Below are 26828 nucleotides of genomic sequence, written 5' to 3' on the forward strand. Positions count from 1 at the left end.
GTTCTGAGATATAATTAGTATAATCTTTAAAACACTAACTCTTGAGTTCGTTAGACAAATTCGCACTCTACAGCGGAGATTTTTACTTTGGTATATTATCTGTTTGTATATTGGCTATTCTGCACTAATTTTCAGATGACTAATCACTTATGCCAGATTTAAACATTGTGCAATTAGCCATCTAGTCTTTGTTACAAATTAAATAGTTTCTTAGCAATACAACTTTTGCAGAGTATATATTTTGAATTTTTTAAATAAGGCATGTAATTGAAAAGTATACCACTCTCCTCTAATCAAAACACTATTGTCACCAGCACAAACTGCTAAATTTTCTCTCTTCCTCAATGAAATCTCAGATGTTCCATCTGAGTAATCCCTGTTACATAAATACAAAACAAATGTTCTAAAGTCAGTCTCAGCTTACGATCTGCAAGTTGCCCAACCTGAATTTCTCATGCATTAATTCTTCTTCGAGCTAGGGCCGAGTGGTGGCAGGACCCCAGATTAAAATCTAGTACATTCATGTGAACAAAATGATCAAAAACAAAAAACAAAAAACAAAAAACAGCAGCTCAGAGGAACTCTACATTGAACAAAATTGTGAAAATTAAGCTTTTTATTTTGACATTTAAAGGAAGAGTCAGAGGGAAAATACATTTACTTATATGTATCTGTGAGTGTCTTCCTAGAAGTTACACGTTAATCTGTAGCTTTTGCTTTATCAACATGTCACCAGTTAGGAGCTGTGAAGACGACGGGAAACCAGCAGAAAGCTAAAAATATCACATTCAGGAGGGGCAAGGTAATACTGACGCCCTTGTTTACTTTTCTCTAAGTGCTGCAAGAATTTTTGACTCTTTTGGAGGGAGACATCATAGGAAGTTTAACAGGAATCTTGACCTATCAGACCTTGCTGGAATGGTAACTATGCTTTTACCCCAGAAGCTGTCACTAGTAAAAGTTGTTTTTAAAGAAAGGCAATTAATTTTTAACACATGCAAAAAAAAAAAAAAAAAAAGGAAAAAATCCAACTTTTCCACATATTTTATAAATTGAAAGTCACCACTGGGATGATAAAGATATGAAATAAATGGAAAATGCTTAAGGAAAGAAGACACACTGGCAGAGATTACTTGAAGTTCAGAGAGAGGATTCTGAGGTAATTCCAAATAAATTCTTGTGTAATCATTTATTAAACATTTGGGATTACTCAAACATGCCAGTTACCTAACCTAATGTTTCAAACAGAAAAAAAAATATTTTAATGGTGATGGAAGGGATAATGGGGGATTGGGGATGAGCAAATCACAAATTATAAAAGACATTCTATTCACTGAATACTCCAAAAATCTGAGCTTGTCTTAATCTCAAAACTTGACTTGCTTTAGTGACTGCTGGTTTAGTTGCATTATTAAAAATTTTCCTTTGTGTGGACTTTTTTTTTTTTTTTTAACAGAATGACAGCATTTCCCTTTGGGTCTTTACGTGTGTGTAAGCAGAATAACCCCAAACTTTCTACATTTGAAGAAAAGCTGTTGGAGTGATATTTTTATTTTTTCCCCGAGACCATCACTGGTGTCTCAATGCTCCTCGGAGACAGGGAAGTACGGTGGTTAAGGGCATATCTTTGCATCAAGAAAGACCTAAGTCTGAGGCTCGGCTCTGCCACTTACTAGCTACCTAACGTTGGGCAAATTATTCAACCTGAGTTTCATTTGCCTTGGCTGGAAAAGTAGGATTATAGCTTCCTCATGTAAAACATTTTGTGCAGTTCCCAGCACTTAATAAATGTTCGAATAGATACTGGTTAGTATGACGGATCTTTCTAAACATTTTTATCAAAAGAAAAAAATCTCAGGGATAAAAGTTCTGGGAGTGGAATAAACACAGCTGTGGAACTCTGGGAAACCCCTCTACGTGAGTTCGTCATTGTCATCAAAAAGTAGTTCGATCTGGGACCTCTTCGTAAATTCTATGTCTAACTTCTATGCTATATGCCTGAAGTTAATAAAATAATATTGACTGTCAGCTCTAATTGAAAAATAAAATACAGATACTTGAAAAAAAGTCCGGTCTGAAACTAGACAAGTGCCCACATTACATTGGCCTGTGCAGAAAGGAGACAGGATTAGGGGATGCCCCCCTGAGGAGGTCAGAGAGTAGTCTACACTGCCAATTGCGAACTGGGTGGTTGTTGACTGTGCCCTCTGGGTAAAGTGTTTATTAGAAAAACACTTGTAGGAGCTAGTAAATGTATTGCCACTACAAAGCAGAACCAGCCTTGTACGTGTTCTTGCAAGAAGTCCGTGGAATTTTCACTGTGCTCCTTCTACCCCAATATCAACTCACAAGCTTTAGGAACCCAAACATGCACAAGCAAATCCTCTTTTGTGCATTGTATACCCCTAGCCCTCTTAATTACCTGACAGTCACTGTTAATTTCGGTGATGGGGAGGGAAGTAAAATGAGATGGCCGGAACCATAAAACAAAAAAATTGTACTGGGTAATTTCTTGAAGGGTAAGCAGAATGGAAATTATTGCTACAATATCCCGAAAAAGTAAAGCTGGAGAGTAATTTAAACGGACAATGCTTTCAAGAGAAGCAGTAACCGAAGACTGGCAAACAGTCCCCAAAATTCTCAGAAATCTGTTGTTTCTTCTGGTTTCCTGTTCAACACTGCAGTAGTTTGTGTCTTTTGGGGAGATCCTATGAGAAAAAATTTCATTGGGAATTTAAAGTCTGGAAAGGAAACAACTTGGGGAAAATTTTTTCTGTATTTTCAACTTTACACAGCATTATTTTTGTTCCTCTAGAAGACTTGCATAACAGGTCTGGTAAGTCAATTATCTAGGTGCACATTTATTCAGGTGTTATTCAGAAGAAATAGGTGCCGACACCTACATTTCCTTGAATAGTGTGTTGGATATTAGATTTTTACACGTCCAAAAATCCATGTCTAATGCTTGGGCCTTTTCTCCAGTTTTAAGAGAACAAAAGCCATGGAGAAGTGCTGGTTTAGTATTGACAAAACTCTTAAAGGATATACATGTATATCCTATATTGCATCAGTGATTTGTACTCTTGCCATATTTAGAGATAAATCATACAGCAACTCAATATTAACAATTCCGCATAAAACAGTCTATAGCCAAAGCTATCACCATTGAATCCATTGCCCGTCTTGTGGGCAATGATTATACATATAAACCTTTTCCTTATCTTTTTCTGTTTTCCTCAAATTTTCTCATTAGCTGCTGAGTGCAGTCACATAAACTTCCTAAGAATCATGACCTGTGATCAAAATACTATTTCTCAATCTAAATGGAGTCAGCCAAGAACTTGTGCACTAATCCTTCCTCTTTGTACCTAGGCAAGTTTTTTTTTTTAATTTTAATTGTCATAAGTGTTATGTAAATTGATGTATAAATACACTTTATGTACATCAATTTACATAAATGTTCCTGCTCATGAATGTGAACACAAAAGATCATTTCTTAAATAACATTGAGTGACTCAATGTTGACCTCCGCAGTGACCTGCTGGAGCCGACTTCGTATTTTTAGACAGGCATGGAAGTGGCTCATGTGGCCTTAGCCGTTGGTACCCACAGAAGTGTACTTCCAACATTTAGTGCCAAGGTTTTTCTAGTCTTTCCTTCATCACCAGTGCATGCCTTTTTGCCATTCTTTCATAATTGGCCATGAGCACACCTTCTATCCTAACCTGTGTCAAAGTAATTTAATAAACTATGAAAACCTGCTAAGGAGTTGGCAGAGAAGAAAAAGCCTGATTTTCCAATGGATCTCAGCATTATGTAGTCACATGAATTTCCTCTATTACCCTGATCTTAGACATATATTAGTGTATAGAATTAAGAGACTTGATTTATTCTGGGGCCTACTTCCAACTTACAGTAACAATAATCATTCTACATAGTTTGGTTTAGTCTATGACATAACACTTGCAGTCAAGTGCATACTCGCCTAGTACATTTGAAAATAAGATATCTGAGAATTTTTGAAGACTTGAACTTTCTAAACATCTTTAGGCAGTAGATCCTTATAAACATGTTCTATAGCACTCAGGTATTCAACCATGGACAAAGGCCATTTAAATCGAATCGTAGGAGTGACTTGGAGAGACAGTGGTTGCAATTCCAAGACTATACGTATTAGACTTGCTCATAATTACTCAACTATTAATGTTAACTACATTACAACCTTCAGCAAATATCCATATGCAAAGTTCAGAAAAGACTTTTAAAAAAGAAAAAAAAATGAGTTTTCCATTTGAATGCACTGGTATACACTGAGCTTTAGCTGAATATGTAACTAAGAAAAAGTTGGCCCTTTTACATTTACATCCTTATTTAATAGACAAACCAAAACCAAATAACTACTTCATGAGCTTCTTCCTGATTTCCAACCTTCAAAATGGAGATTAAGACACATCTTCATTTTGCTTGTTGCGTGTTCTCCCAATTGCCAATCTTAAAAATTTGCTTGCAAACACAAATTCTCCTTTCTATTTTTGCATCCTTAGACTGCCACCCTAGCTTGAGAGAGAGAGAGCGCACGCGAGAGAGTGAGCACATGAGCTTGTTTCTTTTTACATTCAGAAGCTGATTTAAGGGACTAATTAGAGTTGTCCTGTAGACAACTACAGAATTGAGACATATGAACAGATTTGTTTCCCTATAGTTAACTGGACGTAATGCCTTTTCTTCTTAATTTCTTTCAACACCACAAACACTAGACGTGTTTTATTTTCCTGCCTTTTTCCCAATAAGGGTAAAGTACATACAACCAAATTAGACTCTCCCCTCTTATTATGAAAACCAGGAAGTTGGATTTGAAGTGCTTCGTTTGTCCTCGTGCTCCCTGGAAGAACTCCCGGTCTTTTAAACTGACAGTGCAGCTGTTGGCTTAAAATTATGCGGAAAGTTTAATACATTCCCAAACTAATTTTCTGTCAGGAAAATATATTGTAAAAGTTTACAAAATATTATGTTTAAATAAAAGCAATGCCCGTTTACATCCTAGGGAACTAATAAAAAATAATTTGGATGTAGAAAAGTTCAATTTCATTTCAACATAGTACTAAATAACAGGAGTGTCTGGTGATGATCAAATGCTGGGACAATGTGAAGTGACTGCCATCATAGAGCCAAAATATGTTCACATGCTTCAGAGTCAGAGGCTGGCTCCTCAAAGCAAGCCAGCTTTCCTGGGCAAAGACAGTAGCAGGATGCTGGTGACTCCTATCAACGCCCAGATGACATGTAAGAAAGGGTGACATTTGTAACCCTAACTTTCAGAAACAAAGTAAATCTGCCATTTATCCATAAATAAAGAAAAACAGAGAAAATAAGGATAAAACAGTAAATATGGTGGATGAAAAAGAGCAACCAAACTAGTAGTCAGATCTGGGTTCTAATATTGGCTCTTTCTAACTGAACTTGCACAAGCCTCTCAATCACTCGGAATATGGGACCCTCCCTAGGAACAAAGAGTAGTCTTGATATAACCCAATGATTGCCAACTGTCTTTCAGCTGTGAATTAAGTATTTTAGATTTAAGGAGGAAAGGGACCTATCTTACTTCATTATATTTGATGCCCATCACATAGTCTTAATAAACAGTTGTTTAAATATGGTGATATCGATGCTTAAAAAATTCTTACACTATGCCTTGATGAAAACTTTCACACATCGAGCAATAATTGAGATAAAACTAAATTTGAGTCAAGATGTGCCAATCCAAGACAGAAAATCGTGTCTTTATGACACTTGGAACTTCAAGTTCCATAATGCAAAAATTTTACACTATTAAAACTGAGCTTTTCAAATAGAAAGTTAAAAAAAATTCTAAGTATAGAGAAATTTTGTGGTTATTTAAAAATTGAGGCCACTTCAAACTTACTAGAAATTCCCCTATACAAAAACATCTGACTAAACTAAAAACTACCTATAAGCTACTACTATCCATTATATTTTACTCAAGATAATGATGTACTATTCATATCTTGATTTGTCAATCTTGATGGTGGTACACGTGACTATTTTAGATTTACGATGGCGTTGTGTAAAATTAAATACCGTATCAATTGTTAGTATGATCATTGATGTATATTTAAAAAACAAAAAACTATGGCTGATTCATCTAGACATGTTTTGTTACAAAGCCAACATTTCCAGTGGGCTCCCTCATGGCAACGGAGGTTTATCACATAGAGAAGAAAGGCAATCTTAGCATTAGCTGCGAAGTGTGTTCCCCATCATATTCATAACGGCTAATCCACCATTTTCCTCAGTGGCTTCACAAAAAACAAAGTTAAAAAAAATCCATGAATAAAACACCAAGAAATAATAATATAGAGAATGTTACATTTTGGAGGTAAGAGGTGACAATGTCAATAAAATAAGTGTGCAAAGTAAAATTTCTCAACTTTTCCATGGAGCGTTTTTTTTGTATTACTATAAATAGGCCTTATCTCTATACTTGTTTTTTAAGAACTCTATTCCTAAAAAAGTAAGTTATTTCAGGAATTTCTCTGTTGATTAGATAAATATAATATAGAGAAATTCTGAAACACTTTTAAAAATTTTTCGGTAAAGTTCAGTCAATACATTCTTAAGTGTTCACATTTCTACTACAGAAACAACTTTTTAATAGAACACATTATTCTTGAAATGTTAAATTTGGCTAAAGCTCTTAGAAGGCATTTTGTAGCATCCTACACACTGGATTCCATAACTTAATCTTCAGACACCCACTTGTGCCAGCCAGGGTCGGCAGAACAAAAAATTCTATTTATCAAAAACCGAGTTTCCTGTTTAAAGCAAGCACCATCTTTAGTATCGTTTATTAAGAGTCATTTAAATCCCACGTGCTATATTTGGCTTTTACTGAAAACTATCAGTAAACACTAAACTCATTTTTTAGAAAACGTCAACAGTTTTGCTATGTGAACGTGTTTCAGTCTGACCTTGCCATGTGAATGCTCTGTATACTACAGCAGTGGCTTCCAGGGGAGCTGCGAAGCAGCTGTCAGTTTCCCAGCAGAACAGGGTGTGACATTCTTTTGCTCACCATGTTTATTTAATGGCACACTAACTCTCGGGCATGCAGTCTGCTGAAAACTTCAACCATCATCTTTCAACCATCATCTTTCAACCATCATCACTCACCGCTGTACTATACAGTTAAAATTTCTTTTTTTACCCATTTTAATCTAACGATAAATAAAAACACACTATTTTATATATTTGGGTCAAATTAATTTTATTATGCTCCACGATGAATTGCCACCAGTGCAACATCCTATTCACTATACATTTCAAAAAAATTCACATACTAAACAAAATTTCAGTTGATAAATGGAAATGAATGATTGAAAGTCTTTATGAATCTCATACATACGGTATGTGGCTAGCTGAAATTGTCTATCACATAGCATTTAGATATAAAAAGCCTCATGCTAGTTTGTTAAATGCGAAGGCTGTCAGACAATCATTTAGCTGAAGTATACACAGGAGGCTGTCAGACAACGCACAGGTACAGCGCTGCCCACGGTGCGAGGTGGTGGAGGACGGAAACATGCAACCTTCATAGCTAAGGTGGACTCAGTCTTCATGCCTGGACTGAACTCCACAGCTGCTGTGTTTCAACCAACAGTAATTCAGAGTTTGTGCAACAACAAAAAGTCTTTTTATCTTTAAGAAGAAAGAATAAATTCAGTTACCTTTGGCAAAATTTTATACCCATCTTACAGGTTTAAAATTGTGTTTCCAAGTCGAAGAATTGACATCTTCTGCTCAGAATCGCTCCTGACAAAGATGTCATATAGAAGTGAGCTAGAAAACCCTGAATTCCTTGGCCAAAAATTAAGAGAGATCTTAAATTGGCATTAAAGATACTTCTAGGATATTTAAAATGTTTTTTATAATGTCAAAAAAAGGAAAATGTTTTAATATTACTTAAAATAATCATAGTGTTCTATTATACCATTTGCACAAATTCTTAATTTTATTGGTTAGTAGTTGTCCAGCCTCATCCACACCACTCACTGAGCTCAAGCCACAATAAAAATTATAGTAAGCAGAAAAAGGTTTCCAGCAGCAGAGGGCACTGTTTCTGCAAGAAACAAAAAGTCTAGAATCTTTCCCATGTGCTTAAATTACTCTTGCAAGAAAGGTAACATTCTTTGAATAATTTAACTATTTTACTGCACCACTTACTGCTTTCAGCAACAAAACCTTTTAAATTATTTCTTATGATAACTAGATGCATGATCACAAGAGATTATGTGATAACTGGTTAAAATTCAAGCCACATCTTGCAGGTCCAGCCTGTCAAGACCATGCCAATACTAGATTTTGGTCGGTACAATTATAAAGAGCTTAATTTTTAGTCGGATATTGTGACTACAGTAATGAAATACATTTGGAACTACATTCTGCATATGACTCAATGTGAGAAAAAATATGTCTGTAGTTAAATCAGATCATTTTTCTACCTAAAATTTAAAGTAGGTAGGTATGATAATTAGCACTATAAATATGAAAACCACTTTTAGGCAGATTAGTGTATGGCAGAGAGGCACGGAAACCCTAATTTTAACATATCATTTAGTATACATAACAAATGTGCAGGTTGTAAAGTTTTATTTAAAAAAAAAAAATCTATCATTGAGTAATGCGTTCCAAGAAATTTGACATTAGGACCACCGATCTTTTAAGAAAAATGTAACCCTTCACCTGACATTTGACAAAAACCTTGAGAAATTATAAAAAAATTTTAAATAGCATAGTAGGTTCAGCATTACAGTGTATACCTTTGCCAACTAGATTAGATTTTTCCGGTTGTTATTTTTGAATACCTCAATCCATATAAACTGCAAAATAAAAATAATTTCATTATCACTTTTATAATGTTGATTTTTATAGTATATTTAAACAAATACTGAAGTAACCATAATGTACAGTCTCCTTCAGTTCATGTAGAAGGAAATTATCTCCAAGATCCACCCCCCAAACTCCAACAATTTAAATAACATTTGTTTCAGAATAATACCAAAAGTAGTTCTTAAATTTTTGCCAGGAAGAGCGTGTTATATTTGCTACAGCATAAAAGTAACTTCAGTCAAGTACAGGTATGTAAGGGCTCCTTATGATTCCAGCCTCCAAATGCCACTGCTGTACAGTAACAGGCAGTATTTCTGTAAGGTGTATGTTACCAATTTCCCGACTAGCATCTCTGCAGTGATTTTGTGTAGAGCATATTGCTAAAATTTGAGAAACTGCATCAGTGTAGTGATGTCTACAGAACTGTGCAATGTATCAGCTTCAACATTCATGTAGTATTGTGTTCAAAATGAGAGGGCTAAATAAACTAAGGTCTGCATCACTTAAAAAAGAATGTAGTGCTATACTAGATTTTAATAAGAAAATTTAGGTACAGAAAAAGTAGGGTATGAAAATAGTGTTTTCCTTCTGGCATTATAACTAAATTACACTAAGGTTTTTGTCAGTCTCACATATAATATTTAAACTCCCTTGTTGGTGGAATGAAAAATATTCACAAATTAAGTGAGCATCCTGGTGTAAACTTGCACACAATAACAGGGAGTAGCTTGGTAGAGGATTATGACAAACCTTTACAGATTAAATGAGGTATTGCACAGATTAATAAAAAAAGCAAAAAAGGCAACAAAAATATACAGCAAATTGGTAAAACATTTACATGGTAATTTTACAGAATCCATAGACAGAAAGTAGTGTTTAGTATTTCACCTTAAAAATATATATATAATATATAGATCAGTCTTCCCATTCATCATCGTCCTCAAAATCTTCTTCATCATCTTCATCCTCATCTTCATCTAGAAGAAAATCATCAACACAAATTATTAAACCCGTGTACAAATAAAATATTACAAATGGTGTTTTCTCCAATTATTCAACTTCTGAAACATAAACCATTCGATACCTGGAGGAATCTAGTTACTAAGATAGTTTAAAATGAATCTAATAAAATACATCTAAAGAATCTGATGGCGAGTTGAAGATTATAACAGAAATCAAAAGACTTAGGTTCTAGTCCTTTTAATATCTATGTTAATACATTACTGTGTTTCTTTACATGTAAAAGCATTTAGGTTGGTGTCTGAATTTTATACTGACATACTGCAAATCTAACTGCCCTCTTATATTCTTCACATGGATTCTCAAACTCAAAACTTCTAAAGTTTCATTACCTTCTCCGACCTGCTTCTCCCCTGCCACCCTATTCTAATCACCATTCTCTCAGGTGTTTAGGCCAAATTATTATTGAAATTTTTATGGATTCCTCTGTTTTCACCACCTTTCCACATCTAATCCACATCCAGTCCTTTTTACCACTTTCACTGATACTCCATACCACCATCATATCTTGCTTAGATTATTGTAATTCCATACTCCATTTGTCCTAGAGCAAATGGAGTGATACTTAAATTCTATGTTTTAAAAATAATATGTTTCTATCCTTTTTTAAGTCCTGGGGCTGACCACTGTTCTTTGAATGAAATCTGATGTGTTATCTCATTCTACAAGACTTGCAGACATTCTTACATGATTTGCCCAGTTATTGTCTCCCCACCTGCCAAAACTTTTCTCATAATGCTCTCTCCTTCAAGTCACTGTTTCTAGATGCCTAATCTTCTTTCTGCCACTTAAACATGCTGAGTTTGTTCTTGTTGTAGAGCTTTTGCAGTAGCTATTCCTTCTGTCTGGCTAAGTTTTCTCATCATTTAGGTTCACTCAAAAATCACTTCCTCAGAGAGGCCTTTCCTGATCATCCTATGTAAAGCATAGCCCTCTCCCCACAATCGGTAACATTTCCATTTTATTTTCCTCACGACAAGCACCGCTACCTAAAATTTTCCTATTTTGTGTACAGATGTCTTCACACTAGAATATAAGCTCCATGACAGCAGAGACTTTGCCTGTCTTATTTATCACTGAATCCTTAGCATTAGAACAGTGCTTAAGCTGTTCAATAAATAGCTGTTGAGTGAATGAATATTTAGATGTTATCAAATTTTATAAGCATTCTTCTGTATTACACTAACTTTCTATAATTATCGACCCTTTAAAAAACTATAGCCCTCATAAAACCCTGAAAGGCCAAGTTTGTAAGTAAGACAGTAGCTGAGCAACTCACTTGCTAATTAATACTTTAGCCATTAGAACTGAATACATGACATATACGTGGGCTAGAGGTACAGAAGACAGAATAATCTTCCTCCCCACCCCCATAAAATAGATTGTTTGAAGGCTTCTACAAAGAAGAACTCAAACTCTAGTATTAGAACTTGGAAATTAATAGAAATCAAGAAGGGAAAAGATATCTTCCCCTGGATCCAAACTAAGCTTTTACTTTTATAAAAATAATAATTTTATTTAATTAAGTCTGATGGTCAGCTCTAAATTGTTACAGAATTTATTTCGAAAGGAGTTCAATCAACTTCATGCTAACCTCTGTGTTTATTTTTCTAATAAGAGAAACAATTTGTTACCAAAAGCTTTCACTAGATGTGCTTTACAGAATTTACCTGGAGGAAGGCATCAAGTACATCTAACTATGCATGCATTTACAGAGTAACAAAGATAGGCATTTATTAGCATCTATGATAAGAAGGAAGAAGTAGCTAGTAATTCTATCATCAGGTTCTACCACAGGAGTAATAACAGTTAAAAGAAATGGGTCCAAAAATAAATAAAAACCAAGTTATATATTCATTATATTAGCATGGTTATAATCTTTTTAAAAACTTACTATAGGATAATATTTAGCAGAACCCTGAGGCTTCATAACAGAATGCTTTCTCATGATCATGTATCTCACAGAAATCTTACATTTCCCTCATCTGAGCTGAATGAGGACCTTTTATTTATCTCTTTGACATTAGCAGCTATCAAAATTCTACCTGAACATTAGAATTTTCCATATCTGCAGTTATTTTTTTTTTCTTTTCCTATTCAGCCCAAACTTTGCAGTGGTTACTCAAAATTCTCTTGCTATTTCAAGCTTTTGGCACATGACTCGACAATAAATGTTCTCTCCTTTCTGCCATTCACTGTATTAATATTCAGTGACACACTGATAGATGAGTAATTTTTTTCTGCCCTCAAAAGTGTCCTGAGTGGTGGTGTGAAGAGAGGTGTAAGCGGATAAACTATGATTTAATACATGTGTCCAAATTACTGCTGGATAGTATCTGACACCCACCTAGGTCATAAAGGTAGAGAAAATATTCTACCAACAAGTATCAATTTAAGTAATCATGTTTCCACAATAATGTCAACATCAATTGCTGTATCTTAAAATAACAGTTTAGCTAACTTTTTAGCACCAAACAGGTCAGAATGTCAAATTTTTCAAGAGAAAAAATTTGGTCATCTGCTGATTAGAAGAATGTAAAGTAGCAGATGAATGTTTTCTAAATAAATATTCAGAGAAGTAAAAACGTCTAGGAAAACAAAGGCCCCTTTAATAACTATCTTTAAAGTAAAGATGTAAAAATACAACCAATATACTGTTAAGCTACCAATTCCAGTTTTAATTCCAGTGACAGGAAATTCATTGACATGAAACCATAAAAGAAACAGAGCAGGTAGTCCCCAAACCCAGTCTCCAATTCTCTCCTGAACCCAATGACCCTGCTCTTTCCAGGTCACCTACTGTTGCTAAAGCTAAAGCTTAATTCCCTTTTCTCATTTTCCTAACCTATCAGAAACATTTGACCCACAGGATCACCTTATCCTCCTTCAAAAATTTCTTCACCTGGCTTCTAAGATACCGCATCCTCCAGCCCTCAGACCTTATTATACCTTCTCTGTTTACATCCACCTCTTTGCTGAGCTCATCTATCATCTAGTTCTGTAACTTTAAATACCATGTAATCTTACTGACATGTAAATTTATGTTAATAGTCCAGATCTGAATTCCAGACTCATAACCAAATGCCTACTCAATATCTCATTTGCATTTTTAATTATCTCAAATTTAATATTTATAAAACCAAACTCCTAACCTTTCCTCTCAAACTTGCTGCTCCTCCTAAGTCTTTGCCCAACGCATTCGTGAAAATGTCACCCTTTCAGTTACTCACGTTAAAAATCTTGGGAGTCAGCCTTCACTCCTCTTTTTTTTAAAACCTCACTTCTAATCCATCAGCAAACCCAGTATTTCCACATTCAAAATATAAGCAGGGTCCAACCGCTTCTCACAGTTGCTACCAACTTGATTCAAATTTCCATCACCTCTTGCTTGAATCACTCCTCTGCTAAGAACCTTCCCAGTGGTTTCCCATCACATTCATGGCCTCCAAAGCCTTAGTGCTGGCCCCTACTAACTCTCGTACTTCTTCCTAACCACTCTTTCCCTCCCGCCCTTGCTCTAGCCATACTGACCTCTTTGCTGTTTCTCAACCTCAAAGACTTTGCACTTGCTATTACTGCCACCTGCACCCACTTTGCCAGTTTTCTACATGATTCACTCCCTGAACTTCTTCTAGTATTTTCTCAAATGTCACCTCAGCCTGGCCTCATCATCCCATTTCAAAATGAAGGTTCTTCCCACAGCCTATAAATCCTTGTATCTCCCTTTTCTGCTTAATTTTTGTCCTTAGTATATACCACCATTTAACACACTATGTATTTTTCTATATATTTTATTGTCTTTCTCACTAGACTGCATGAAATTCCATGAAGACAGGAATTTCTGTTTTCTTATAATTATTCCACACTAAATATTTGTGGACTGAATTAGCCTATTATATCCTTGTAACACAATATGGGTACAAATACACTGATTTAAGGAAAACAAATATTGCTCAAGGATCTTAGATATCTACATCCTTAGAGAAACAAAGAGAAGGAAAATAACATTTATTGAGCACCTACTATTGGCTAGGCAACTTGGTTAGTTACATATTATTTTACTTAATCTTCACAATCCTATGACTTACGAATTCTCTCCATGTAACAAATAAGAAAATCGAGTTCCACAGAGAGTAAACGATAGATTTAGTAAGAACAAAGATCTGATTCTAGTACTTCATGCTGGAAAAGCTCTTCAGTAAACCTCAACTCCTACATCGACAAAACCCAAATCCTTGCTCTTTTTAAAAAGCAGGGTCAAGCCTGGTTAGTATTTGGATTGGAGACCACCTAGGAAGACCAGGTACTGTAGGCATAAAAAATAAGGCATTGTAAGATGACAAGGTCCTTGCAATCTGTGAGGTCAACCAAGGATTGCCTTGCCTAAAATAAACAAACAAATAAATAAAGCAATATTTATTTACATGTGGTGGGCATATACTTAATAATAATCTCAGCATAGGAAGTGGTTTATTCAAGTAATTCTTTTTAGGAAATAATAAAAAAAGAGAAAAAAATTTTAAGATTCTTTAGCAGACTCCAGAAACACTGTAAATTATCTAATTTCTCAGCCAAACTCTTACAAATCAAGAAAACTTCCCGAATTTTTTACATCACAGGAATGTCAGGAATGAGATCTAGGAATCTCAAGCCTGTTTAGAGGTTGTTTGCCTAGCAGTCTATCAGTATTGCCTAGTTATAGGAAACAAAATAGCCATTTTTCGAAAGCTGTCCTTTCAATTTGCATTTATAGCTGTGGTAACCTGACATCTATTCAGATAGACTAGTCACAGTGGTTGACAACTTTTAAAAATATGCCCTAGAATCCACATCAATAAGTTATTCAACAGCAGGGAAAAGCTAGCAAAGACTGAGTCATAAAATAAAAACAGCAGAACTCAAACATTCAAATTTATTTAATATACATATATACATGCTAATATACCTGAAGAATGAATGGCTTTGCTCCTTTTCTGCATCACTTCCATTAATGCACCCACAATTCCTGAAGTGGGTGCAGGTGTCGGTGGTGTAGATTCTTGGCCATCAGATACCTTGGAAAAGAAAGTTAGCAAAATTCAGTAATAAATCCTTCGCAAAAAAAAATTTTGTAACCAGAAAGTGTTTTCTTAGAATCAGTTCTCTTTTTAAAAGAAAAACAAAACAAAGGAAAAAACAAAAAAGCCCAGGACACGATTAAAAGAATTATTCAAGCTATATCTCCTCTCCTTTTTAATGTATAAGCCATCACTATTTTTCCAAATTTAGAGAAACAATCAAACCCTTTCCTGAATAACACATGACCTTGCAGCTGGGTTACAAACCTGGGTTTATCCCAGGACACAATACCTCAGGTAACAAAACTTTAAAACTATTATAAAGAGACATCATTTTATATAACTAAGGCAATATTTAGATTCCCAGAGTTGTTAGCTGAGAAGCACACTTAAGATACCTAAGAGCAACTGAAAAGACTTATGTTCTCCTAGAAAAATGCAGCTTTGTTAATAATTCAAAATGAATCTCCCTTCTCATGTCATATAACTTCTCTTTAAGGAGATGAGTTGGGTAGCTTTCAAAATGTACCTACCTCACAAGGCAACTATCCCTAACTAAAGTACTTCTCTCTGCTACAAAGTACATTTGGGGGAAAAAATCAATATCAAAGACTCTCATTAAAATCTAATGTCTACACAAAATTATCCTTAGTTCCAACACTCATATTAAAAAGCGAAAATACAGAAGTCGGTAGAGATTCAGGGAAAAAATACAATTTAGAAAGTACTGCTTTAAGTGCATTACGACTAATGAGCACTTGTTTACGCAAACTATTCATTTTGTTAATTTTGTCTCTGGACATGTAAAGTTATTAATATCGGTATAATAAAATAAAATAGCATAGCTGTGATAAAAATTATATAAGTTTTAATACAGATAGATAAATACAACTTGAAATTCTAAATTCATTTCCCCAAAACAAATTACTTTATTAGGGCAAACTTTTCATTTTGGTCTTTACAACTCTTCTAATATTTCTTGTCTTTCTGGACTTAACAATCTTTTACTTTTAAAAATATTCAAAGTAGTTCCCAACAAGATACAGATCCACTCATTAGTATTTAAGTTTCTAGAGACCGTATGTTAACTATTCCTGGTATAGAAGCGCCACAAATAAAAAAGATAACAGAAATAGTTTTAGAACTTTGAATTTCAGCATGAAGCCCTAAAAAAAGTAAAACAGTAGCAAGGAGAAACATTTCAACTCCCTTCGAGCGATCTGATAATACAAAGCAGAGAGCACTGCAGGAGCACAATGCTGTCATAAACGCGTGTTTTGAAGCACTTGGACAAGGTGTTATCTGAGGTACTATGAACGTGGACTTCAAAACGTATGTTAAGTAAGTATTTACATACTTCCTGCCAGCTTTTAAAAGTAAATGTTGTTTTATGTTAGTTATTCATCACAGACTAAATTGATGATTTATACAGAATATTTAAAGAAACATGAAGAAATTGCAAGCACAGATTGGTTATTTTTTTAAAATGAAGTAAAATTATGGACTCAGATCGCATGTATAACATGACAATAACTCACTGATTATGCACTTTACAATAATACTCCAAATGCAATCAAAAGGAAGGTGATCATTTAGGATGAATATGGCCTACTATCCTATGCTTAGAATGGAAAATGTTTTTCTCTCTAAAACATTAAAAAAGTTTTAGGAAACATTTTTGTTCTCTAAAAAGAAATTTAGAGAACAATTTACAAGGTTTTTCTTTTCTTTCTTTTTTGGTGGGGAGGTTGGGGTGGGTAAAAGTGATGGGGAGAGTAGAAATATAACTCACTGAATGTTTAAATTAAGAGGACACATTTGTATTCATTAAAAATAAAACGCTTTATTATTATCACAGAAAGAAACAAAAGTTTGTTGTAAAGAAGAGAGGAAGCAGAAAAGAGAAACAAAAAAGCAGGTTAGGAGTGGGAGATAATGGGAATGAGAGTGACGTAGGAACTACATAAATTACAAGGTAAATGTTGACAGTAAACTACTTTCAAATCTGGTATTCACCTGGGCTGTGGTCATTTTGACATGAATTTTCCCCACTAACAACTATTTAACTTCAACTGCTCCTGAGGAATCTTTAGTCTGAACTAAATGGGGAGAGGGAACAGAGATGTTTGCTCACAGGCTGATCTAAGTATCATGCTGAATGCATGTCAACAAAAGATCCAGATAATATTTGAAAAATCAGAAGTTTCTTAAATCTGTGCTATGCTAATGTTTAAATGTCTTCATTCAAACAGTGTGTTCCCTATTCATCATCATTCTCTTCCTTGCCAAAACTTCTGAGAAAGTCACCATAATTCCCTCCCGACACTGCAAAATAATTTTCAATTAAAATCTCCTTCTTTCATCTCCATTTACTGCATAGAAAAATCTACCATCCATTACCCGTCTGAACCCCTGCATAGCTCCTCTTGAAACTGAGAGACTACATATAAAAGCCCAGAAGGAGTTCTGAATGTAGGCAGGTTAGACTCTAGGACAGGAGTTGGCAATCTACTGCCTATGGACCAAATCTAGCCTGTCCCATTTTTGTATAACAAAGCTAAAAATGATATTTACATTTTTAAATGGTTGAAAGAAAATCAAGAGCATTTGTGACATGTGGAAATTACATGAAATTCAAATTTCAGTGTCCATAAAGTTCTATAAACATGTTCACTCATTTATGTAGTGTCTATGTCTGCTGTTTTTGTGAGACAATAGCAGAGTTGAGTAGTTGGGAACAGAGATCATATGGCCTACAAATCTAAAATATTTACTATCTGTTCCTTTAAAAAAAGAGTTTGCCAAATCGAAATAATCGTCTCACCAATTCGGAGAATCCAAAATTATCTACTATTGCTATCAGAAATTCTATTAGAACCCTTTCAATTTTCTGTAGTCTGATTCACCACTCATCTAAATTTCAGAACACAGAAACTTTAGAATATGGTTTCAATTCTACCAAGTTACTGATTTAAATTTATGTAGATGACTATAATTAGTTTCGAGCAGAGCTATTTTTACTTTTCCATAGTTTAATAAAGATTTTTCTTGAAATTAAAGTGCTTTATTTAAAAGTAAAGTCTAGAAAAATGAATTGTAAAAATACTGTAAAATTCCATTTACGTGAAGTTCTAAAACAGACAAATCTATGGTGATGGAAACCAAGGTAATGATCCTTTCTGGGAGGTAGACTAACTGGAAGGAGGCGTGAGGAAACTTTATGGGGTGATAATCTGATACAGAAGTATGGGCTACCCAGGTATATAGGTATAAATTTGTACACTTTATGGTATATAAAAATATCGGAAATTCACAGGTTAAAAAATGAATACCAAGAGAAAAGGGAAAAAATAAAGACTTTTCAAAGATGTCTTATAAATTAATTTAAAATTCCATTATGACATTAAAAAAAAAAAAAAGAACACGTTACTTACAGATTTCAGCTGAATGCCCTGTCGTATTTGGTCTAAAAGTGCATCCCTGCCCGAGCAGGACGCTGGTCGGCTGTTCTGTTCCACTTTTTTTAGCTGAGCACCCTCTCTAATTTGATCTAAAAGAGCTGCTTTGTTTCCTGCAGTTGGAACGTGATGGTCACCATCAGAAGGGAGGCCAGGGGGAGGTGGTGGCCCTGGTGGTGGTGGAGGTGGAGGTGGTGGGGGTGGTGCCATGGACCCCATCAACAGCAGAGGTGGCGGTGGTGGTGGTGGCCCTGCAGGTGCTGAGGAGGGAAGGGCTGGAGGTGGAGGAGGGTACATCCTATTTGGCGGTGGTGGAGGGACTCCTGCGCTTGGCCTGGACGGGGGTGGCGGTGGGGGTGCGGCTGTGGGTGCTCTTGAAGGTGGTGGAGGAGGAGCGCCTCTTCCTCTGGCAGGAGGCGGAGGGGGGCCTGAGCTATGTGGAGGGGGAGGAGGGGGAGGAGGCCCTCCCCTCGATGGTGGTGGAGGTGGTGGTGCTGCAATAAAAACAGTAAAAAAGAAAGCATGTTTTTTAACCCCATAAACATCATATTGAGAAAGTAACTCACTCTAACATGTATAAAAAAATAATATGAGACCTAAAAAAAAGGGCCTCATCTTTGTGTTTTACTTTACAGAGATATATGACCACAGACAATATCTTATATTTAGGAATACTCAGCTTAAAGATCACCATCATGTTTCTTGAAAAAAATATTATCTAAAACAACAGAATTTAGTTTTTATGTATCAGCACCACTTTTGAAGGTAAGGAAATAAACACTTTTTATATAATAACAAAAATATAATAATGAAATTAAACATTTTTGTCAATAAGCATTATTTTACATTTTAATGAAAATTAATGGATAACTTCCCTCTTTAAAGAATCAAGTATATTTAGTTGTTTTATAAAATTAATTTATATTCAGAATTAAAAAGTTAACGTAGCATAACCTATTAGAACTTATTCACAGTAATCTGAGCTAAACTCAAATATAATACTTTTTCTTTTAAAATGGAAACCTTTGTTACATTTATATTTATACTTTATGTCCTATATTTTCTATACATATAGACTATATAACAATATTACATTATATGTTATGTAAACATATATAATATGAAATATTAAATGCAATATGCTATAAGAATACATAATAATATATATAATGTCCTATATTTTCTGAAAGATGGTCAGTAATTCTAGTGATGGTATTAAGAGAGGCCGGTTGCCCAGGTGAAATGTTCAACTATTTATTCAGGAGATATGAACGATTAACAAATTGAGAATTTCTATACATTGCAAAATTAAAATTAATAAAATATTAACATTATTCTGGTAGTAATGATATTTAATTTTTATTCTACTTAACTGAAAATGTAAGATATGACAAAAAACAAATTCAAAATATGAATTTGTTACATTACTGAGGGCATAATTTTACAGACAGTATACACGAATTTATATAACAATGAACTTCCTCATTATTTCTCCATTCGTTTAAAAACTGAATGGAAAAATTAACTATTTTTAGGAATAGAGAAATCCCAGACTCCATAACAGCTATCTGTATTTACTGATACAAACTATGTTACTGATGGACAGTTCTATAATCTATATAAATATAAATTCCTACCTTAATTACAAATAACAATGCAATTATACCACAGAGAAATAAAACTGCTCGCTTCAAAGAAAATAAAATGGCATTTTCCAATTTCATTTCGGAGAATCATGGAAAACATGCTATTAAAAATATGTTATCAAGAATAATCACAAACATTAGATGAAGCATGCAGAAAGGCCAATATGCACAAGGGTATTATTTCCTGGAATACAATCTTTTATAACTATTAATAATATATAGCTGCAGAGGTTCACCTACGTAAATGTAGGCCATCATGGAGGAAGCGCCTATGATTTACTCTGAAGGCATACTGAATGTCTGGGTGTTGTGCTAAGGTAGGCTCAATTTTCTCATTGGATCCAAAGCAAGACCTTGTATAAGATATTTTGTAATTCAAGGGCAAAACCAAGAGGATATGATATATATGTATTATGCATACTCCCTGAATAAGACAGTACCATCAAATCCTTCAAGCAGATACAAAGACTTTGTTTTAATTAGTTTAAGATTTATATTTCAAATACCAATGATATTTGCTTAGCTAGCACTTTTATGATTCAGCTGTTTGTTAATCAAGAAGAAAAAGACCCACCCTATTCTACTACAAAAGGTATGAGTCAACCATTTCTGGTGGTTTTACTGAGGACTCTGGATCCATAATCTTTTATATGTAAAATGATATATGTCTTCAGTAGAGAGAATTAAAGTTCCTTTGATCTATATTGGAATAATTTGCAGTCTAGTTAATACCCACTTAAATAGACACTAAATCACTGCTCATGGAAAGGGAGAGCCTTAATTTTTAACGAAGAAATAGTCAGCTGCATCCAGTTTTGAGTGAGGCACAAGTTCAGCATTTCTATTATCTCTAAAAGTGACTGGAAATGGCTCTATATTTTCGTGAGGAAAATATCTATTACCAACTTTCTATTTTTATAGTATGTATTATGTCTACATAAAAAGGAAAGTACACAGAAGACATGCCATTTCCCAAGGTAAAAATGTGAGTTAAGGAATTAAAACAGGAAAGGACAGATGGCACAATGTTAGGTTTACATGCACAAAAGTCTGCTAAACAGATACCACACACCGCTATGAGAAAGTCTGATGGCCTACAGATATTCAAAACTCTAAGAGTCACAACACGGAATGAGATGACAGTACTATTCCTTAGATTAAAAAAAGTGAAAAGCATGAAACAGAAGTTACGACAAATAAAAACTGTTCTTATTATCAAAGCTCAGTTAAAAAAGAGAAAGACTGAAGCTTACAGAAATAAGTTTGTGACGGTACACTTCAAAAGACTGATAAAAATAATAAATTCAAGATCAAAATTAATATTAAGAGTAATTGGTAGATAACTCTATATGTTTGACATGAATAGAAATTATAAATAAAAATAATAAAATAATACTTAAAATAAATGTAGTCTTATAGAATTCAGGAAACATTAAAAAAAAAAAACTGCTCTCATGCACTGTCATCAAGATAAAGAAAACAGAAAAATGTTATTCAACAAATTAAAATTAATGGGAATACTGACAATTCCCAGAGTAAGCATTTATAGAACTGCGAATTTATGCTTATTATATAATAATAATAATAATAATAAACTGTGGTGCTATGGGTAAGAAGAGTTTTTAAAAATCCATAGAATTTCAATAAAATTATCTAAATTACAGATGAAATATGAGTTCTGACTCATATAGAAATAAATTTTCTTTTCACTTTAAGTATCTACGTGCCCAAAACATTAGTTTGAGTGGAGGGCAGAAAACCTCACTGGGTGTTAGATCTGGAGGCAGGATAAATGAACTCCTGCTTTTCTGAAAATAAATTCATCACAGCATGCATACTTTAGTGCACGGGTCAAATAACATCCCACATACATACCACTCCATTGTGGTGGACCTACAGAGCAGATTATTATGAATTAATGAACTTCACGCAATTGCACATATACAAAGAAAAACATAGGAAATCACAAGTCTACTTTTTATAAACCTGATTACATGATTTTACAAAATAAGTTTCAAGAGATTTGATTCAGCAGATTTTACAAATATATTTTAAAGACAACTTCATAAACTTCTCCCTCCCTAATTTTTTTTATACTTCTGAACATATATGCTCTGCCTAGAAAATATTTTCTTAAAGAAAATAACTTTTCACTTTTCCTTTAAAAAAATATACCTTTTATAAAAGCATTCTTTGGAGTCTAAAAGGTTCCGCACTGGAAGTTAGGTTCTTGAGTATTGTAAGAATTAACTTCATTTCCAAAGCATGTTTTTTAATACTCATGTCTTTTTTTGTTTTCAGGTAATTCAACTAAGGAAAGACCTTGCCTAATTTGATGTTTTAAAATCAGCTAGAATGGCAAATGGTAATAATAAAGTTTAAAAAACAAACCAAATCAAGTTAATATAGTCAACTCTTAGTTACAGCATTCAGGTAAAAGGGCAGTAGTTTGGATGGTCTAATAAATGTCGAGAATAATATATATTTATAAACTCAGATTGCTGAGAGAGACCCTGAGCATCATTTGGTGGTATAAAGTGAAAGTGAGTGGTAATGTGGAGAAAAGGAAAGTCAAGGAACACACAGGGGATCTAAAGATTTTCCATCATATGTACACTAACAGTGACTGTGACTTAGTACTTCTGGGAGCATTTATAAACAATAATGGTACCGTGCTCAAGATTCTTTTATTGAAAATCCACAGAATCTACATACATAACCATTTCACAAAAACAGGTAAATCTGTATCGTATTAGTTTCAGTAGAACTAACACTGCATTTCCCCAATGGCAATTATCATCAAATACTTGTTTACATATGTTTCCACACTAAATTATAAGATTTCTGAGAGCAGAAACCACATCTTTATATTTTAATAACCTGAATAGAGACTAGTGCTGGCATAATCACGTTTACTGAATGTCAGAATGACTGAATCAAAGACTCAATGAACATCAGCAGTGAAAAAGATGGAGGTAAGTCAAATACCTAAGTTAAAATGACAGGTAAATTCTTCAGAAGAATGCTGTGATTAGCTAGAGCTTTAGTTTTGCTATACTGTCTAATATGAATATACAAAGCAGTCCCAAATAAATAAGGTGGCAAAGAAACAATTGTCATAGTGGAAAATTTAGTTACTGTATTTGCATTTTATTCTAATAATTATTAAGATAATACTAAAATAAAAAGGAGCTTTGATTTTTAAAATGTTGCAAATTATTTGTACTCTCAGATACCAAATGACAAATTTTCTGCTTTATCTAAGAAAAAATGTTTGTATTTCAAAATGCTTACAATTTACTCATTAGGTAGTGATTATATTTAAGTTACTACTTCTGAATTGTAGTAAAAGCAACTTTGTGGCTTCTAAGATTCATTAAGTAAAATATTAGACAATTGTAGTTTTTTATTCTAAAGTAGAACTGCCAGAAGATTTTGTATGGATTTACGTGAATAATAGTAATAATAAGCAAAACCTTGTCAAGTTTTCTAGATATACCAAAATAATCTAAAACATAGTACACTGGGACAAACTAATTATACATAAACTCAAACATTCTGCTTAAGGAAGGTTCACATAAATGTGTGTAGTTGTCTTCCATGAAAGTAACCTCAAGATTCAAAGGAAAAAATAGATCAGAATGCATAAATAGAAATAAAAGTTACCTTGCCTTCGTAGTTCATTTTTAACAGCTTCAACTCCTCCTGTTTTTTCAATGAAGTCATATATGACTTTTGATGTTTCTCTGTCTTTAAGCTGTGCCTCTGATATTCCACACAGATCAAAAAGATTCTTCAATTCTGGATCCAAATTATTCAGCTGCAACAGATAAATAACTATTAACTATAAAATCTACCCCAATTTTTAAAAATGAGCATAATAAAATTTAATTCTCATTTGTGACCTTTTTGAAATTATTTCAAGTTTCTAAACTTTTAATATGGTTATATTATTTATATGCCAATAAACTTTCTTATAAAAAAAAGAAAAGATAAAAACAAAGAACAGATTTTATCTTTTATCTCATCTTCTTTGTTCTCTGCCTTCAAAGAGTGGGCACCTCATTCAGATTTTTCTAACCAATTCATGATTCGAACATCTTTAATGTTCACCTATTTTACCTTGTCCTAAATAAGATTTAGGTATAAATAAAAATAAATACAAAAAAAGTAAATCAATTTGAAAATATGAGGGCAAGACCTCCTTATAAACCCAAGCACCCCAGTACAGTGCCCAACACAAAAAGGCACTCAATAAATGTTTGTGGAGTTAACACTATAGTTCTAACAAAAACAACCACAGGATTTTTAACTTCAATCACAGATATTTCTTTTCAAAACAATGTTTCCAAATCCTGGTTATCTATCAAATATGAAATATCTATTACTTAGGTAACCAAAACAGAGAAATACTCTTATTTTTGCCAGCAGTTTCACCTAGCTATCTAACAGTGCTATAAATTAATGAATACTGAAATTGCCAAAAAGAATAGAAAGATCTAGATAGTTCGACAACTGGATATTCAGAATTTTATTATAGTACTTTCCCATAATTTTGACATATAGTCACCTGAAATGATCATTTAGCAGAAATAATTTTCTTCTCTTGGCTTTCAAAACACAGGGTTTTACTTATACAGTACATAAAGCCAAGCCACACAAAAACTTTCTCTTTAGAGACTTAGCCGTGAATGGTAGAAAAATGCTATGGTTTCAAACCTCAGTGGTATACGTACATAAACACAAGCACATTCAAATAAACACTAAAATTCAAAAAATAAATAATAAAAATAAAAATCTAAAGATAGGCCATAACATTCCCATACATTTAGAGTAATAATGTTTATGGCTTGAAAAGACACTTACATCAAAGCCAGTATTTGGATCCCAACCAACATGTCCAATGTGCCTAAAGTAGAAAAGAAAAAAAAAAAGAAAGAAAAATAAAGTGCGCAAAGGACATTTAAAAATGAATACATGAAATCCAATCCACCCATGAATTTTTGGCCTTAACTAATAGTTCTCACAGACATAACCATAATCAGGGAAAAACTGTACAAGTTAGGAGACCAGGATTCTAGCCCAGGCTCTTTACTGAGTCTTAACATTTTTGAACACTCTTTCTAAGCATCCATTTTCTTAACTGTCAAACTAGCATAAGAACACAAGCATTATATATATATATATATATATATATACACACACACACACACACACACACATATATATGTGTACATACATACGTAATACATAGAATATATAATAGGAGTTTTATAAGGAGCTAATGAAATCATGCATATGAAAATAGTTTAAATATGTCATATAAATACCAAAGGTTTGATGCCTGCTATGTACTGTTTGTACTCCTTGAAAATTCTTATGTTAAAACCTATACCCTAGTGTAATGGTATTTAGAGGTAAGAGTTTTAGGAGGCGATTATGTCATGCAGGTGGATCCATCATGTGATTAGTGCCCTTAACAGATTTCCCGTCTGCCCTGAGAATGGCTTCCAGTGGTGCTTGTGGCTGTAGCATTTACCTCAAGATTAATTTTGCTGATTATAGTCCTGACCTTACTCCCAAAGTTTGCCTTTAATTACCTTGCTTTTATTATTTTGCTTTTATTATTATTTTCACATTGGTCTAATATATTGATAATCTTTGGAAACAACTGACATCATTCCATTTATGGCACTCTGTTTTTAGTAGTGGTATTTCCATTTACAAAACATAGTAATTCTCGATCACTAAAAATATCAAACCCTAGAAAACACAGTGTTCCTACACATGATGTTAAAAGAACGCTGTCACTAAGCTGCAATTTTTTTTCTAAATGGGAAAAGGGATAAAAATGAGGCCCCAGAGAGCTCCCTTACCCTCTTCCAACATGTGAAGACACAGCAAGGAAAGCTGTCTATGAACCAGGAAGAAGGATCACAGCAGACACAAATTTTGTCAATGCCTTAATCTTAGACTTCCCAGACTCAAAAACTGTGAGAAATAAATTTCTGTTGTTTATAAGTCACCCAGTCTATGCTATTCTGTTACAGCAGCCTGAACAGACTAGGACAATGACTCTAGGCAATTTCCAAATACTGTTTTTTTAATAGAAAAAAGTGAAAACTCATTTTTATGTTCAAAAATTAGTAAAGAACTTTATCTAGTTTTTCTTTTCTAATTGTGGAAAAGTAAATAAACTATAATATTCACAGAAAGTCCATTAAGCAATAGCTTAAAAAAAACAACAAAAAACACCTCCAACAAAATATACAGCCAAAAAGGTATGTAACTGATAAATGTAAGGGTCCTACCAAAAAAAAAAAAAGAAAAAAAATTCTAGTGAGTTAAAAATCAAGAGTCGCAAAGAATAAATCAAAAGTAAAGATAAGAACAACAAAAAAACTGTCCTACTGGAAATTGCTTGGTGTTCCAATATCTGCCTTGGTTAATCTCTTCTTTTTAGCTTTTCCTTTTTTCTTTTCTTTGGTATGGGAGATGTTGTTGACTTGTGGACCATAAAATCTATTTGTTGTGATTTCTGGATTTTTTATGTCAACTGTTGCCATAGGTAGATTAGGACCTGCAAAGAAAGTCAAAATAATATGAAAAGAATATAATTTAAAACAACAATCAATTATTATTTTTAATTTAAATATCTTTTTGAAGTGAGACTACTGTTACTATAAATTATTTAAATTTTAAACTTGTAAGTTAATTTTTTATAATAATGAATAAAGTGC

At 33.7% G+C, this 26828-nt stretch overlaps 1 protein-coding gene across 1 annotated transcript in view; it reads right to left on the reverse strand.

The window, feature by feature from the left end:
* Nucleotides 1–7264: 7264 nt before the first annotated feature.
* The window catches only part of WASL (Wiskott-Aldrich syndrome like), a 65872-nt gene continuing 46308 nt past the window's right edge, over nucleotides 7265–26828 (reverse strand). The window contains exons 6-11 of the mRNA XM_011357173.2: nucleotides 26500–26668; nucleotides 24955–24997; nucleotides 23755–23908; nucleotides 18419–18936; nucleotides 14873–14981; nucleotides 7265–9884 (exon numbers count right to left, since the gene is read on the reverse strand). Coding sequence (XP_011355475.1) covers nucleotides 9823–9884; nucleotides 14873–14981; nucleotides 18419–18936; nucleotides 23755–23908; nucleotides 24955–24997; nucleotides 26500–26668 — 1055 coding nt within the window. The 3' untranslated portion in view covers nucleotides 7265–9822. The remainder of the gene's footprint in view (nucleotides 9885–14872; nucleotides 14982–18418; nucleotides 18937–23754; nucleotides 23909–24954; nucleotides 24998–26499; nucleotides 26669–26828) is intronic.

Source organism: Pteropus vampyrus, unplaced genomic scaffold (genome assembly GCF_000151845.1).
Source record: "Pteropus vampyrus isolate Shadow unplaced genomic scaffold, Pvam_2.0 Scaffold33, whole genome shotgun sequence".
NCBI lineage: Eukaryota > Metazoa > Chordata > Mammalia > Chiroptera > Pteropodidae > Pteropus > Pteropus vampyrus.